The following is a 13,735-nucleotide window of genomic DNA, read 5'->3' as shown; positions in this document are numbered from 1 at the left end:
TTCTCCTTTGACTATGTTTTTATTATATTGGTCTGTCCTTTTGTCTTTTTTGTACACGTAATTTCTTATTCCATCAATACTGGCACCACGGAGGCTACAAAACCATATTTAGGTTCCATACCAGATTCACAGTCAATCATGATTCTTTGTAATATGATCGTCTAAGTCAATTTGTATTTGTTCATTTATATGCAAATTCGCCATTTGGAAGAACTGCTGTTTTCTAATAGCCAATGATGCCACTGAACGGTAAACTGATAGATGGTTAACTACCTTGTAAATTGGCAAACACAGCTGCACGAACATGAAGTGAAAGTTGCGAGCTTGAAATGGATCATTCGAGAGTTTATACTCATCAAATATCTGAAAAAATTGAGATATTTTACCTTTATCGCTAAAACTACAACTGGGTTCCTAACATTTTCCTGCACAGAAAACCTTTGACGTTGAGGTCTACGTTTGTTCCTAGAAAAATGAAAACGGAAAACAATAACCCAAAAACAATCCACTACAATACGAACACACTACAATACGACACTAATACACACTACAGTACAATACGAACACACTCCCAGAGCGTTTGGTCTGTCCTATAATTGTGACAAAATACAAAGCTATTAGACGGACACTTCACTTGAGCTGAACTAGCCGTCTACCTTCAGAATCAGGTCATGACTATCACTCAGTCTATGCATAGCTGGTTTATATTTGATCTGCCAAATTGTGTATACTTTTAATACAGGGAAGCAGGTGTTTTTAGTGTTACGTTCATTCTGGCGCCATGATGAATCATCATCCATCACTGATCTAGTATCATCATATTATCATTCGTCACTGATATGTACCACCAGTAGGTGGCACCCATAACACACCATAACGCGCCTGTCAGATGCAAAGATTGCGATGACATTCCGACTAAATCCAATTCACAAAATACAAACTCACTACCGAATGCTGCCAACTCACGGAAACTTTTTGTCCTGCCCTCATTACTTCTATCTCGTTGTGGTATCCCTCTATAGGCTACTGCACCCACATACATTGCCCTTTTCTGTCCTCCCTCCCCTCACACACACTGAGAGGCAGAACATGCATTCATTAACTTTCATAATCTATTTCAGTAGTACAAAATACATCAACCGCGACAAAATGCTGCAATAATGAGTTGTCTACTTCCGATATCCAACTTGGTTCTTCACAAATATCAATCAATTCATCAATAACAATTTATCGAAGGGAACGTACATGAACAAGACAAAGTAATTTGTATAGTAATACAATGATGAAAGGATGATCTGAAAAAGGATGAAAAGCTAATTAGAACATGCCATATAGGTAAGACCAAAGTAGCAAATGTAAAAGACAGACATCACCAGACCGTGCTTTAAATATATTAACGAGCCTCTCAACTTTGGGATTAGAGTGGTTGATTGCCTGGCCATTTTACACAGACGGTAGATCGAGATTTAACCGAAGTTTTTGATGTTTGTCAAAAGTTAATAGACAGTCAGAGATGACATGGATATCAGGGGCGGAGTGGCCATCGGGAGCACCGGGATTTTTCCCGGTGGGCCTGTCGGCCAATTATCTGTCGAGAACCAGCCTGCAGGCCGGCCTTCGCAGCCGTTGAGTCAAAGCCATGAGCGGCCCATCGAATTTGCATGCACGTCAAATCATGGTCCCGTGAAAATCTCTAAATTCTCCGAAAGTTACAGCGTCGGGCCGTCCAACCACTATTTATAGCGCTATTTGTCTCTGTACATCACACCTATGGTGGCGTCTGTCAAACTCACTCCCATTAATCCAACCTTCTGATTTTTGTTTAGCCTCCTATATTGATGTAATTCTTTTTATTCAGACGCTCCATTACTTTCATGACCACAAATATAAATTGGCCAGCGATTTAATTCGTTTTTTTGTTGAATGTAGAATGGTCGAGCAAAGCATCATGGGAAATGTGTATCGTTCTGCCTTTATCAAGTGAACCTAGGGAGATAAATTAGCGGCTATCAGGGAGAGAGAGCAGGTGAAGCGTACCTGATGGAGGGACATAAGAGAAAGGAGAAAGGAGGGGGCAAAAAGGCCAGACTGAAAAAGAGGCGGATGCAGGAGGAAAGTGCATCAAAATGTACAAGAATTACGGATTTATTCAACCAGCCGTCAACTAGATGCGAGTGAGTTGACAGGACACGTTGTTGCGAATTAGCATAACATTTGAGCCAATACGGCAATACGGGACGCGATTTGTTCCGTATTTCCATAAATGTACATATACAAATACACTGTCACTGTCACTGTCATGTCTGTCACGCACACATCAACTCTAAATCTAACAATAATGATCAAAAGCCGCCCGTTTGTTTCTGTAGTTGATATATGGGAGGTGGAGGGGATGCGGGTTGGGCCAGTTGTGGGCACGTTGTGGGCACGTTGTGGGCCGGTGGTGGGCCGGTGCAGTTAGAATTGTCCCGGTGGATTTTTGTGTCCCACTCCGCCCCTGATGGATATTATATAATTAGGAAGAGAATACTTCAAAAGCATTAGCAGTTGAGGAAAGTTATTTTCTTTACTTATAGAATCAAGACTTCCAGTGACACCTGTCGCAATCTCAGATATGTTTAGTCTGAGGATATTAAATTGCTGTTGGCTCATTATTTATCGAGTCACTTACGGACATGATGATGCATGTGATTTGGCAATGTGCTGAGATGCCAGGTGCCTGGAGAACACCATGGGATTTAATACTCTTGACAAGGACAAACTGGATAAAACTACAGAGATATGTGCTAAAACAGGTAAACAAAGTCAAGTGAATGAGTTGAGCTGTGGGAAATGACAGCAACATTACAAAATTAAAATGACAGCAACATCCAGCTGCGGTTATATAACTACCTCCATAACAACAAACCACATGAGATGCCTGAACACCTAATTCATAGTCAAGAATGACAATCATCACTATAATTTGATGTGTTAAAAGCCATAATATTGTCTCTTTTCTCAATGCCTATTTGTTTCTTCTGTGTCTGAAGATGATGACTATTTCTAGTTGTTCTATGTCAACATACACCATGGAGACAGCATTCTTCATTTGAATGTAAGATCATTGTGTTGAGTCAATATAGCACAGCTTAATTTGACAGAAGGATATACAGTAGTTTTGCCTGGAAGAAATATTTGACTGTCAGCCAAGGGAGATTGAACGGTCCCTGATTGAGCATAATGCACAGAACCGTGGAAGAGGTCTTGCTATTTAGTTTACACATACGTACTGTGTTCAGAAGTCCTGATCTATGCCCCCTTTTCACAGTCTGGAGAAAAAAACATTGTACATTTATACAAGGGTGAAAATGAAAAAAATACAGGTGTTGGACTATGCTGAAAAATACGACCTTATGCTCAAAATGCAACTCACCTGTAGCATGTTAAGATGTTTTACATAACATCAAGTTTTGTCACCCAGAGAGTCTGTGTCATTTATTTAATTATCAAGATGACGGAGGTCAAGAGGTGACATGCTCCCGCTATTTGGCTCCTTGTCACTTGCAACATACAATTGTTATGAAACTGGTATTTTTGAGAGAAGAAATTGGCAATATTAAAAAAAAAACGCTTAGCAGGCTTGGGACACTACCTTGAAGTCCTCTTCTTTAAGTGTTTCCAGCACCATCTGTGATGCGCTTTGGCTCTCCTCCACTGTGTCAAAACGGCAACCCCTCAGCTTGAACTTCATCTTGGGGAAGTGGAACAAGTCTTACAGAGTCAAATCCGGCAAGTAGGGGTGGTGGGTAGAGAAAATTATATTGAAAACTTCAGGAGCACCCAAAATTCTGCACAACACAGTTCCTGTCATTTGTAAATCCCCCAGGGTCAGACTGTCAACACCGAATTCTAGTGTAACATTCTGAGGCGTCTGAAGTAAAACAGTCGGCACGCTGACCTTTGGGTGACTACCTGGTCATTTTATTTCTTTTGAATACTTCAGTTTAATATTGAAGGGTGAACAGGGTTAGTAACCAATTACAGACCTCCAAGGTCATACTCTGCCATTTTTATTGATGACTTTGCTGAACTACTGTCTGGTATCGATATTGATTACAGCTGCTTTATTATTATAACAGTGGTTTGACTTCCACACAGATAGTTACATGGACAATAACTCCAAAGACCCTTTTGACACTACTTTTCACCTTTCGTCTCTCGCAGCATGTGGAAGAGCCTATTTGCACTCAATGCCACACTTTGGATCTGATTGCTACTTAAGATCTTGACATTGCGCCTGTTATGGTCAAGGACTTGTCCCTTTCTGATCATTCATGTGTTTTCTTTGACTTGCTTATCACTCCGGAGGTTGAAATAAGCACTGTTTCTGTTGAGAAAAGATACATAGACGAGATTACTATTGCTATTGAGGCCATGGCTATGTTACCATTCATGAGTGCAGAGACAGTTGATGTACTCCTGGGTACATATTAACTTGAACATTTTGAGTGTCATTAATGTAAAAGTCAAGAAAACTAAAAGAGAATGTAGGAAAGTTGAATGCAACTGGAGTAAAACTAAACTTCAAATCCACTATGACCCCTATAAACAATGCCTTAGTAGTTTAAACTATGAGGTAATGTAATTGAGAGAAATGTAATGAATTTGCTTGCTTTGCTTGCAGATAGACCATCAACACCACACAATGAAACAATGGAACTATGCCATCTCTATGACCACATTGAAATATTTTCACAAATATGTATCAATTAAATATTATTGCGCAAAGAACTCTTAAATATCTTAAATAATAAAGATATTGTCTCGACACACAAATGGTTAATGGCTCACTGCTTTCAGGCATTTTCCGAAAGGCACTAAAAACAGCTGCCATTAAGGCACTCTTTAAAAAGACAACTAAAATTTAAATCAGGCTTCCTACCTCAGCCCAGCACTGAAACTGATCTTATAATAGAGTTAAATGATACGATCAAATATCAGTTCTGGTTTTACTAGATCTAAGTGCTGAATTTGACACTGCATATAGAATCCTGCTGGAAGAGGTTGGAAAATTGGGTAGGACTTTCCAGAGCAGTCCTTAATTGGTTCAGATTGTATTGGGAAGGCCGGAGTTACTTTGTCACCATTGACAGTTATGAATCTGTCTTGGTGGCTATGACATGGGATCAATTCTTGGACATCTTCTGTTCAGTCAATGCTGCCTTTGGGCCAAATTCAACAGAACAACAACATTAATTACCATAGTTTTGCAGATGATACACAGATATATCTCTCACCAGATGACTATAGCCTAACAGACTCACTGTGTCAATGTTTAGAGCAAACAAATAATTTGATGAGCCAAAATTGACTTCAATTAGATAAGGATAAAACAGATTATTGTGTTTGCCAGCAAACAGAAGAGAATCAGCATTAGCAAACACCTCGGCTCTCGGGCTCAAAACTCCAAAGACCAAATCAGAAATCTCTGTGTTCTAATCTAATAGACTCAGATCTCACTTCTGCCAACCGTATAAAAGCAATCAATCTAAAACAGCCTTCCATCAACTTACAAATAAATTAAAGGTTTGATATTCCAAAAACACCAGGAGAAGCTCATTCATGCTTTTATTTTCAGTGGGTAGACACTGTAATAGTCTCTTAACTGGTCTTCCCAAAATAAACATTAAACAGCTGCAGCTCATTCAAAATGCTGCCGCTAGAGTTATATCCAGGCCTCAGAGAACAGAGCCTATTATCTTTACATTAGCTTCCAAGTAGTTACAGAATACACTTTAAAGTACTGCTACTAGTCTATAAATCATTGAACAGTTTGGGCCCAGAATACATCTCTGATAAATGTTGAAAAAATATAAACTGGGTAGGGCACTTAGATCCATGGACTCAGGTCAGCTAATAGAGCCCAGGGTCTAAACCAAACATGGTGAAGCAGAATTTAGCTGTTATGCTGCGTGCAACTGGAACTGGCAGAAGATCTTAGATATGCTCCAAATGTAGCACTTTTAAAATCCAGGTTAAAGACATTAATTTTTTCATGTGTCAATGAATGAGCTCTAAAACTCGCACTCTGTTGTTACTGCACTTTACTCTTCATTTAATTATATTATTCAACTTTCATGGACAAGTTCACCCATCGCATATTACAGACTAGTTTACACCTTGCACAGTAATCACTTCTTTATGGTGCCCCACCCTGGACAGTGCTGTCCTGGACAACACTACAGTGCTAATTAGACTGAACTGTTAATAAGCCTGACCCAAGGTTTTAATCTCAAATCAGCTATTAAAAAAAACTAGCTAATAAGATTTAGAGGTTTACAAAGCATATTTCATATTATTGGCGTAAAAAAAATTGTTCATTTCAAAGAGGCATAGCCATGAATGCGCATATCATGAATCCTTAATAAAATCATTTAATAAAAAGTGCAAAATCAAGTCATTAGGCAAATCATAGGCCCTTGAAGGTAGAAATATTTCTAGCCTACTTGAAGGAGAGACCACTTCTGAATGAAGGGCTGCCTATTCATGTTGTCATATGTGTCAGAAATATCCTATCCATACAGAACAGGCCAAAGGTAAGGTCAATTAGAGGCTGCTACTTTGAAAATGTAACTTTGTTTAAATGTAGTGATGGATGGATTGCTGTTTTGATGAACATGACCCAACATAACCTATGCTCAAATGCTTCCATCTCGTGGACTAGTTATTTAGACTTTTGTATTTCAACATGGGAGACAGGAAAGAGAAAGAAACAGACAGTTTATCCTGAAGAGAGAGGGAAGGGCCTTCCAAAGAGAGTGAAGGAAAAGAAGAGAAGAGAGAAGGGCCTTCCCAAAAGAGAGATAGTAAAGAGGAGAGAGATAAAAGGGCCTTCCCAAAAGAGAGATAGGAAAGAGAAGAGAGCTAAGGGCCTTCCCAAAAGAGAGATAGTAAAGAGGAGAGAGAGAGAGAGAGGGAAGGGCCTTTCCAAAAGAGAGATAGTAAAGAGGAGAGAGAGAGAGAAAGGCCTTCCCAAAAGAGAGACAGTGAAGAGGAGAGACAGACAGCAGGCCCTTTCTTCTACATGTTGATAAATGCTCTGCAGCCACAAACCCTGTTGGTGTGGTTCTGTTCAAATGCTAACAACGTTATGCAGTCATTTGTTTATATAAATTGTACAGCTCACCTATTCGTCAATTACATTTCATTTATTTCTTATATCATAGAATATGTCAATCTAGAATTTAGTTAACTTGACTTATTTTTCCTTTATATTTGACATTGATGAGAGGAAGGTTTTCCCTCTCCTTCTCTTTAGTAGGGGCATACTGTATGCCACGGAACGTCTGCCCAGGTTCTATTGTGTTTGCTCATTTTTGGCCCCACCATGCTATCCAAGCACCTGCATGTAAAGCAATGAGACATCCTTGATTGATCTCTTGGGCCACGCAGGAAGATGAATGAGGAGAAATAAGGTAAAGAATGGGATTTATCCAGAGTGACCAATGAACATGACCGCTCCACCTTCATAATTTCAGGCAAAACAATGGCTCTTCATGCGAGCGTGCAACGGGCGCCGTCTCGAATCCAGTTAAAGGGGTAACAATAGTGCTTTTTGTCACCATTATCACGGTTTTGTGTCCCTTCTATTTCGAAAGGGGCTCATGAAAGCGAGTATGCAAGACTGCACAAACAGCTCAAAACCTGCACCTATAATTCCCCTTTTCTCTGTCATTGGCTCAGTCTTCCCGTGGATGTGTTTTATCAATCAGGAGCCAGAAGGCAGGGAGTGAGTGGTGATTTATTGGGCTTTCTGGCAAAGGGAGTGGAATCCTGAAGCTGTTTTGGCTGCCATACAGCTACCTGTCCTCGTTCACTTAAAGCACGCCCGAAGTACTGCAACAGAGTGTACTGCATTCAGCTCCAACTTAATACAGTTCAAACTCGACAGAAAACTGACTTCATAGCAAGCAGATGTGACATAACACAGACTGGGGGTGAGGGTGGGGAAAAGGGAACTGGACCTAGCCTGAGCGAGAGGATGAGAGGGAGGAGGTGTGAAAAGTCTCTGAAAATACTTGATGCTTTCAGAGTTGTTTTCTTCAAAAAGTTGATAAAATGTATGTGTCCAGTCAACCCTTTTGGTGATCACAGAAGAAATTTACAAGAGAATTTAGTTGGAGTCTACTTCAAGATTTAGCCACAGTCAATCCGGTTGATTTATTCACTAAATCAGTTTTGAATTTTCTGTTGTGCTGATTTGTAGCAAATTGTCTCTGCTGACCTGCTGTGACAGTGGGCAGCATCCACAATTCAGATGGCGTCCCCAATAGTGCAAGCGCTATTGTCATACAAAGAATACATAAAACAGACTTGTTTGGACAAATCTATTTTTCATTTTGATGTGGATGTCGATGCTGGAAATTGCCTTGCCCCCTGAGGGAAAGTTTTTAAGCCACTACTGGAGGAAGGGGTTGTGTGGGCTTGTCATGACAAAACAGCTTCTGCCAAAATTGTTCAGTATACATAAACAACCTCACACACAGACAGCTAACGTACACCCATGTCCCTCTGTGTGTTTTACACGGGTGCACTCTCCTTGAGCCATTTCTGAATTGGACCACCCATACACGTTATGCAAGGCAATTCGTTTGTGGCGATGTACCCTATCAACATTCCCCTTTCTTTTCCAACTTTATGTCTCGTTGTGTTTGGTTGAAACTAGCCGTTATTGCTAAGTGCTGAGAGTGTGGGCCGGCGAGTGTGGGCGTGAAGAGCAGCGCAGAGAAAGGATTGCTTGGGACTCCGTCCAAGTGCCGCCGTTCTAAAGAACAGTAAATCCGTCTGGGTTATGAGGGGGAAATCCTCACGCACTTCAAGATGGCATGAAATCCAATTTGATTAGCGAAGGAGCCAGGCTAGTCAGGGAATAATCTCCCCTTAGCTCCGAAACTTTTAAAGCATTTCTAGGAATAATGTATATGTTTCGGGTTAACTCTTACAAGAGGACTTATTTATCCTCGACTCCCAGTCATGGGATCTAGCACAAGGCAAAGCCTCGACAGGAGAAGACGCAGACAGAGGAATGCAGTATGCAAAAAAAAGGGAAAAGACAGAAGGAAGGGTGTGAGGTTATGTGGAGGGCAGACGGTTTAAGAGCCCTCGCCTTACAGTCTTGCACTTTTGCCTTGACCCAGGACAACAGCACCTGTCCATCCAGCTTTTGCTTAATCCCATTCACTCTCCTTCTTTTTCTCTCTCTTTCGTCTTCTCTCACTTGCCTCTTTTTTTTCTTTCTTTTGTCTCTGTCAATACTCCCCTGCCTTGTTTCTCTATTCTACAGAGCCCTGGGCTCTCATTCCCTCCCCTCCTCCTTTCCTCTGACTGCTCTCACTCACCTGGCTGGCTGAGTGCCCACCTAGGGGGCTGGTCTTTTAATCCGTTTGTCTGAAATCCTCCTCCTTAAACTCCATAGGCAATGGAAAAGGGCCGTTATTGGCTCATAAGCCAGAATCCTTATGCCAGGCAGCGGAAGTCATATACACCATGGTCTTTCTTGAAGTACATGCTTGATCCCAAACACACTTAATACATATTCACACATATTTGTGTGTGTTTGTGTACATGACTGTGTGTTCAAATGCACAGACGCATGCACAAACACGCACACAAACACACACACACACACACACACACACACACACACACACTCTCACACACACACACACACACACACACACACACACACACACACACACACACACACTTCTTCTCAGTGTAGTGAAAACCAATCCTTTTCTTGAGTCTCATTTCATGCGTCTTATCAATGAGAAGCAGCAGGATGAGGCCCCTTCATCCCAGTGACGTGCGGTGAGGTTTGTGGCTGGTGAGGCACTGACTCTTTCAGTCAGATTTACAAAAACATAAACCCAATAGAGTATCTTAAATCACCATTAAATTGGCAGCTTGCACATTGACTACTGGTTATTTTTCATATCAGCTTTCTTTACACAGGTATAGGTAAGGTACATACAGTTGGCAGCTGCTAGTTTGTGATGAACTCGTGTTATTATGTGTGCACTGCCTCACCGTCTCGCTGTGTCCTGTCTGTTTTGATTATAAAAATGCTCGAAATGATTGGAATCATGCAGAAATTACATGTATAGCACAGATCAGTAGAGAAATATTAATATTTATTTTATTTTATAAATATTTTTTTTTACTTTGCCTCCCGTGCCCGCACGTCCTTGCTTCATTCTGATGGTGACAGGTTCTCCACTGATGAAAAAAAGCATTTATTATGGCCGTCTTGTCAATACAACGGAATGCCTTGACACTGAGAACAATCTCACACCATGCCACAGATACACATGTAGCTCTGAGACAGTTCGAGGTCTGTCATCTTGACCCTCAAAAACCGGAACGCTTGAAACATATATTAAACACACGTTTGCACTTCTTAAAAATAATTCAAGTGTTGTACAATGTGTTTAGCTGTTTGTACTGAAGCAACGTGTCTGGTGAGTCAATCTTCCTCTGCTTCCGCTGGCTCCGGACCGGACTCGTAGCCCAGGTAGCTGGCGATGGGGAAGTGGGCCCAGTAGGTGCGGGCAAGGTCCTGCAGCGTGTCGTAGCCGGCCTGTGCTTGGAGCTCCTGGACCCAGCCGTAGAAGTCTGAGGCCCACAGGTTCCAGTTGGGCATGCTGCGCTTGCCACGTACCAGACGCTCCCCTGAGGACCAGCCACAGCAAAAACAGGGGGAGCGGATGAGTGACAAGGTTGGATAGCTGCTAGTTTGCGATAGAAGAGAAAACATTCAGAGCCATTATGCATTCAGTAAACGACAGAACATATCAGACAGATCATAGCTATTACACTGTATGTTTAATGGTGGCTAGTTATCTTCAGAATGAAGGTCCCAGTGATAATGGCCTTAAGTACCCAGATAACAATGGACTATTGAACGAGTCTGTGCCAGAACATTGGCGATTTGAGAAACTTGTTTTAGGACCAACCTGAGGTACTTTGCCTTTAGAAGCCTTAACATTTTAACAAGATCCATTACTTTTGTTTGGCAACAGAATATCAAACATAGACTAGAGATGCATTTCCGCAAGAAATTGCTAAATGTGACAGAACTGTGACTCAACAGCAGCAGAGGATCAGCAAACCTTGCCCAGCAAATGACAGATTATACAGCCCTAACGCTTATTATTATAATTTTATAATCTGGAACACATGAGCACACAGAAGGCTTTATGACTACTCAAACAATATCCATAATGAGTTGACAGTCTTCATTTGATATGTGCCATAAACTACATAATCTACCCAGATCGCGTCAAAAAAGTATTCCATTATGTCCATTTATTAGTTCAAGGTATACAGTGTTAAAAACGTGTCACTTGTGAACTCTACAATAGACATTTAACCAAATGCAATGGAAGTGAATATAATATTTTTAATGGCTTGATTTTTGTTTAAATGGTTTGGTGAAGTCTGAGGACCAGCCATATATGTTGCCTTAACTTAATTAATTTAATACACTTGAAAATAGTATTGATTGTGAAAGTGCAGTCAATCTATAACACATTTTAAAGATGATATTTAAAGAGTTTTCCCCTTTTTATTATGTGGGAGATTATCATATTCTATAGATTCTGCAATGGACTCTATCTGTTCTTCTACTCTCTCCTTATGTTGCCATAGTAACGTTACCATATACGGGACTTTGTTCATGTCAGCATCGGGGAAAAAAACCCTCACACGCCACTTCCATCATAAGTCCATTATCTGTGAGAAATAGATGTAGACCTGGCTGAAGTGCATGTAGAAATGGACAGAGGCACTGGGTTTAGCTTTCCATCCGTATAACGATGCCCACGATGTGCCTAAAGGCCATGTCATATCCCATTATTCTCCTGAGCAAAAGGCCTGCGGTTTAAAAGCCTGAGGGAGGAATTTCCATTTGCCATTGACTTGCTTTTAAAGCAAACTACCTTCCCCATGGTTGGCTCCCCCCCCATCCCGCATCCCCCCTCCCCGCCACCCCATCCAGCATATCCACATCCACCGGCACCACAGGGCAAAAGCCTTCTTCTAGCCTACAGCCAAGCAGATATAGACAGGGCAAAGCAGAGCCAGATGCTCATCAAAGCACCGGCGTAGATCACACACAGCGTGCCACGCTCACCTTTAGTCTCCTGTGATGCAGTCATTTCCTCTGCTCCTGAGGGGGAGCCGAGAGATAGAGAGAAAAAAGAGATCGGGTAAAAACGAGATGGCCAGAGACATAGGGAGGGAGGCAGCTTTGGAAAAACAGAGAGAGATAAAGGGAGCAGAGACAGAGAGACAACAATAAAAAGAGGGAAATGGAGAAGGACGGACAGCGGTGGTGGTGGGGTACAGAAAAGAATGAGAAGAACACACACTTGTAAGTAGCACTAAACAGTTAAAACAATGCACATTTCTCAACAATCAATGCACCAGTTTTAAAGCTATTACAAACACTTAGTCATTAAAAATACCTGATGACCAGAAAGGTCCCACCAGTAACAAGCAGACAACCAGCAGGGTACAGCGACTAGCCATGCTGTTAGAGTATCTGGAGGAAGAATGCTGCAATAATACAAGTAATACGTCACATTACACAACACATAAAAACATGCAAGGACAACATGTGCAAGCACTTTTACTTCATAAGAGAACGTGTGAGAACCTGGCAATGGAACTGATCTTTTGCATCAGCAGGGCAAAGTAGACACAGATGTATCGCCTTCCTTTCTTAACAGATGCCATTAAAAAACTTTAAAAAGCAAACAACAGACAAAGGAGTTGAAAAGATGAAAAAAGGATCAAATACTGATGCAAGGCCAAGAGAACCAGACTTACCTGCGAGTGTGACAGCAATGGCCAGCACAGCACACTGACTGGTCCTTACTACCTGACCTCCTCTTTTACAGCAACACCCTCCTCCGCAAAACACACACATCACCAGGGAAAAGTTGACAAGTTGAAGATGGGATTCTTCAAAATCCACACCTCCCTAAGTCCAATTCTGGTATACAGTACTTCTTGCCAATTTATCAAAAAAACAGCCAGGCACCTGAAAAAGCATACACTGACAACAGTCAGGCATCTGAAAAAACACACACTGACAACCAGCTGAAGAGAAAAAGACCAGACAAGCTTTCCCTAGCCCAAAAACTTGAAAGTGTTAACAAGGTAAAAAATGAGTCACTCAACAACAAAGTTGTTGCGTTGGCTGGGATTGAATGCAATGACTGTTCATACTGAGGGAGGAAGACCAGACAGGAATGAGACAGAGGGGCTGGCAGACGCAAGACACGAGGGCAGGATGGCCAACACAACTTTCGCATCCTCCCTCCAAGAGCGCCCGTTGAACTCGCTCATTTATCTCAGCAGGGTGTCGACGAGCCATGTTTCTGCCACAGGATAGAGACACAGACGCAGATAGAAGACAGAAGAGCAAAGACAGACGTCACATACTGGCTTCACAGGCCTCCACGCACAGACCCTATTCAAAAAGAGAAAAAACATTACATTTAATGATCAAACTGTGCCGCAGTCAAAACAGTCAACACAGTCAAAACAGACAACAAGCTGTCTGCTACAAAAGAGAAATAGATTGGCTTGCTGCCACAAAAAATAGCAATCAAGTAAAAGTATTGTTATGCTATAATAATAGAGACTCAAGTAGCAGTTAAAGTACCCACCAAAAGAATTACTTGAG

General features: G+C 41.4%; 1 protein-coding gene across 1 annotated transcript; it reads right to left on the bottom strand.

Annotated features, from left to right (window-relative positions):
• Positions 1-10,507: 10,507 nt before the first annotated feature.
• On the bottom strand, positions 10,508-12,573 carry LOC308364947 (otospiralin-like; the record flags this gene model as incomplete). The annotated part of the gene is made up of 3 exons (XM_080838232.1): positions 10,508-10,713; positions 12,176-12,211; positions 12,510-12,573. 3 exons carry the CDS (start codon positions 12,571-12,573, stop codon positions 10,508-10,510), a joined length of 306 nt encoding a protein of 101 aa, XP_080694358.1.
• Positions 12,574-13,735: the final 1,162 nt, after the last annotated feature.

This window comes from Sprattus sprattus, assembly GCF_963457725.1.
Source record: "Sprattus sprattus genome assembly, chromosome: 5".
In the NCBI taxonomy this organism is placed as follows: domain Eukaryota; kingdom Metazoa; phylum Chordata; class Actinopteri; order Clupeiformes; family Clupeidae; genus Sprattus; species Sprattus sprattus.
Note: the sequence above shows the minus strand (reverse complement) of the source record. Positions and strands in the feature narration are given on the sequence as shown.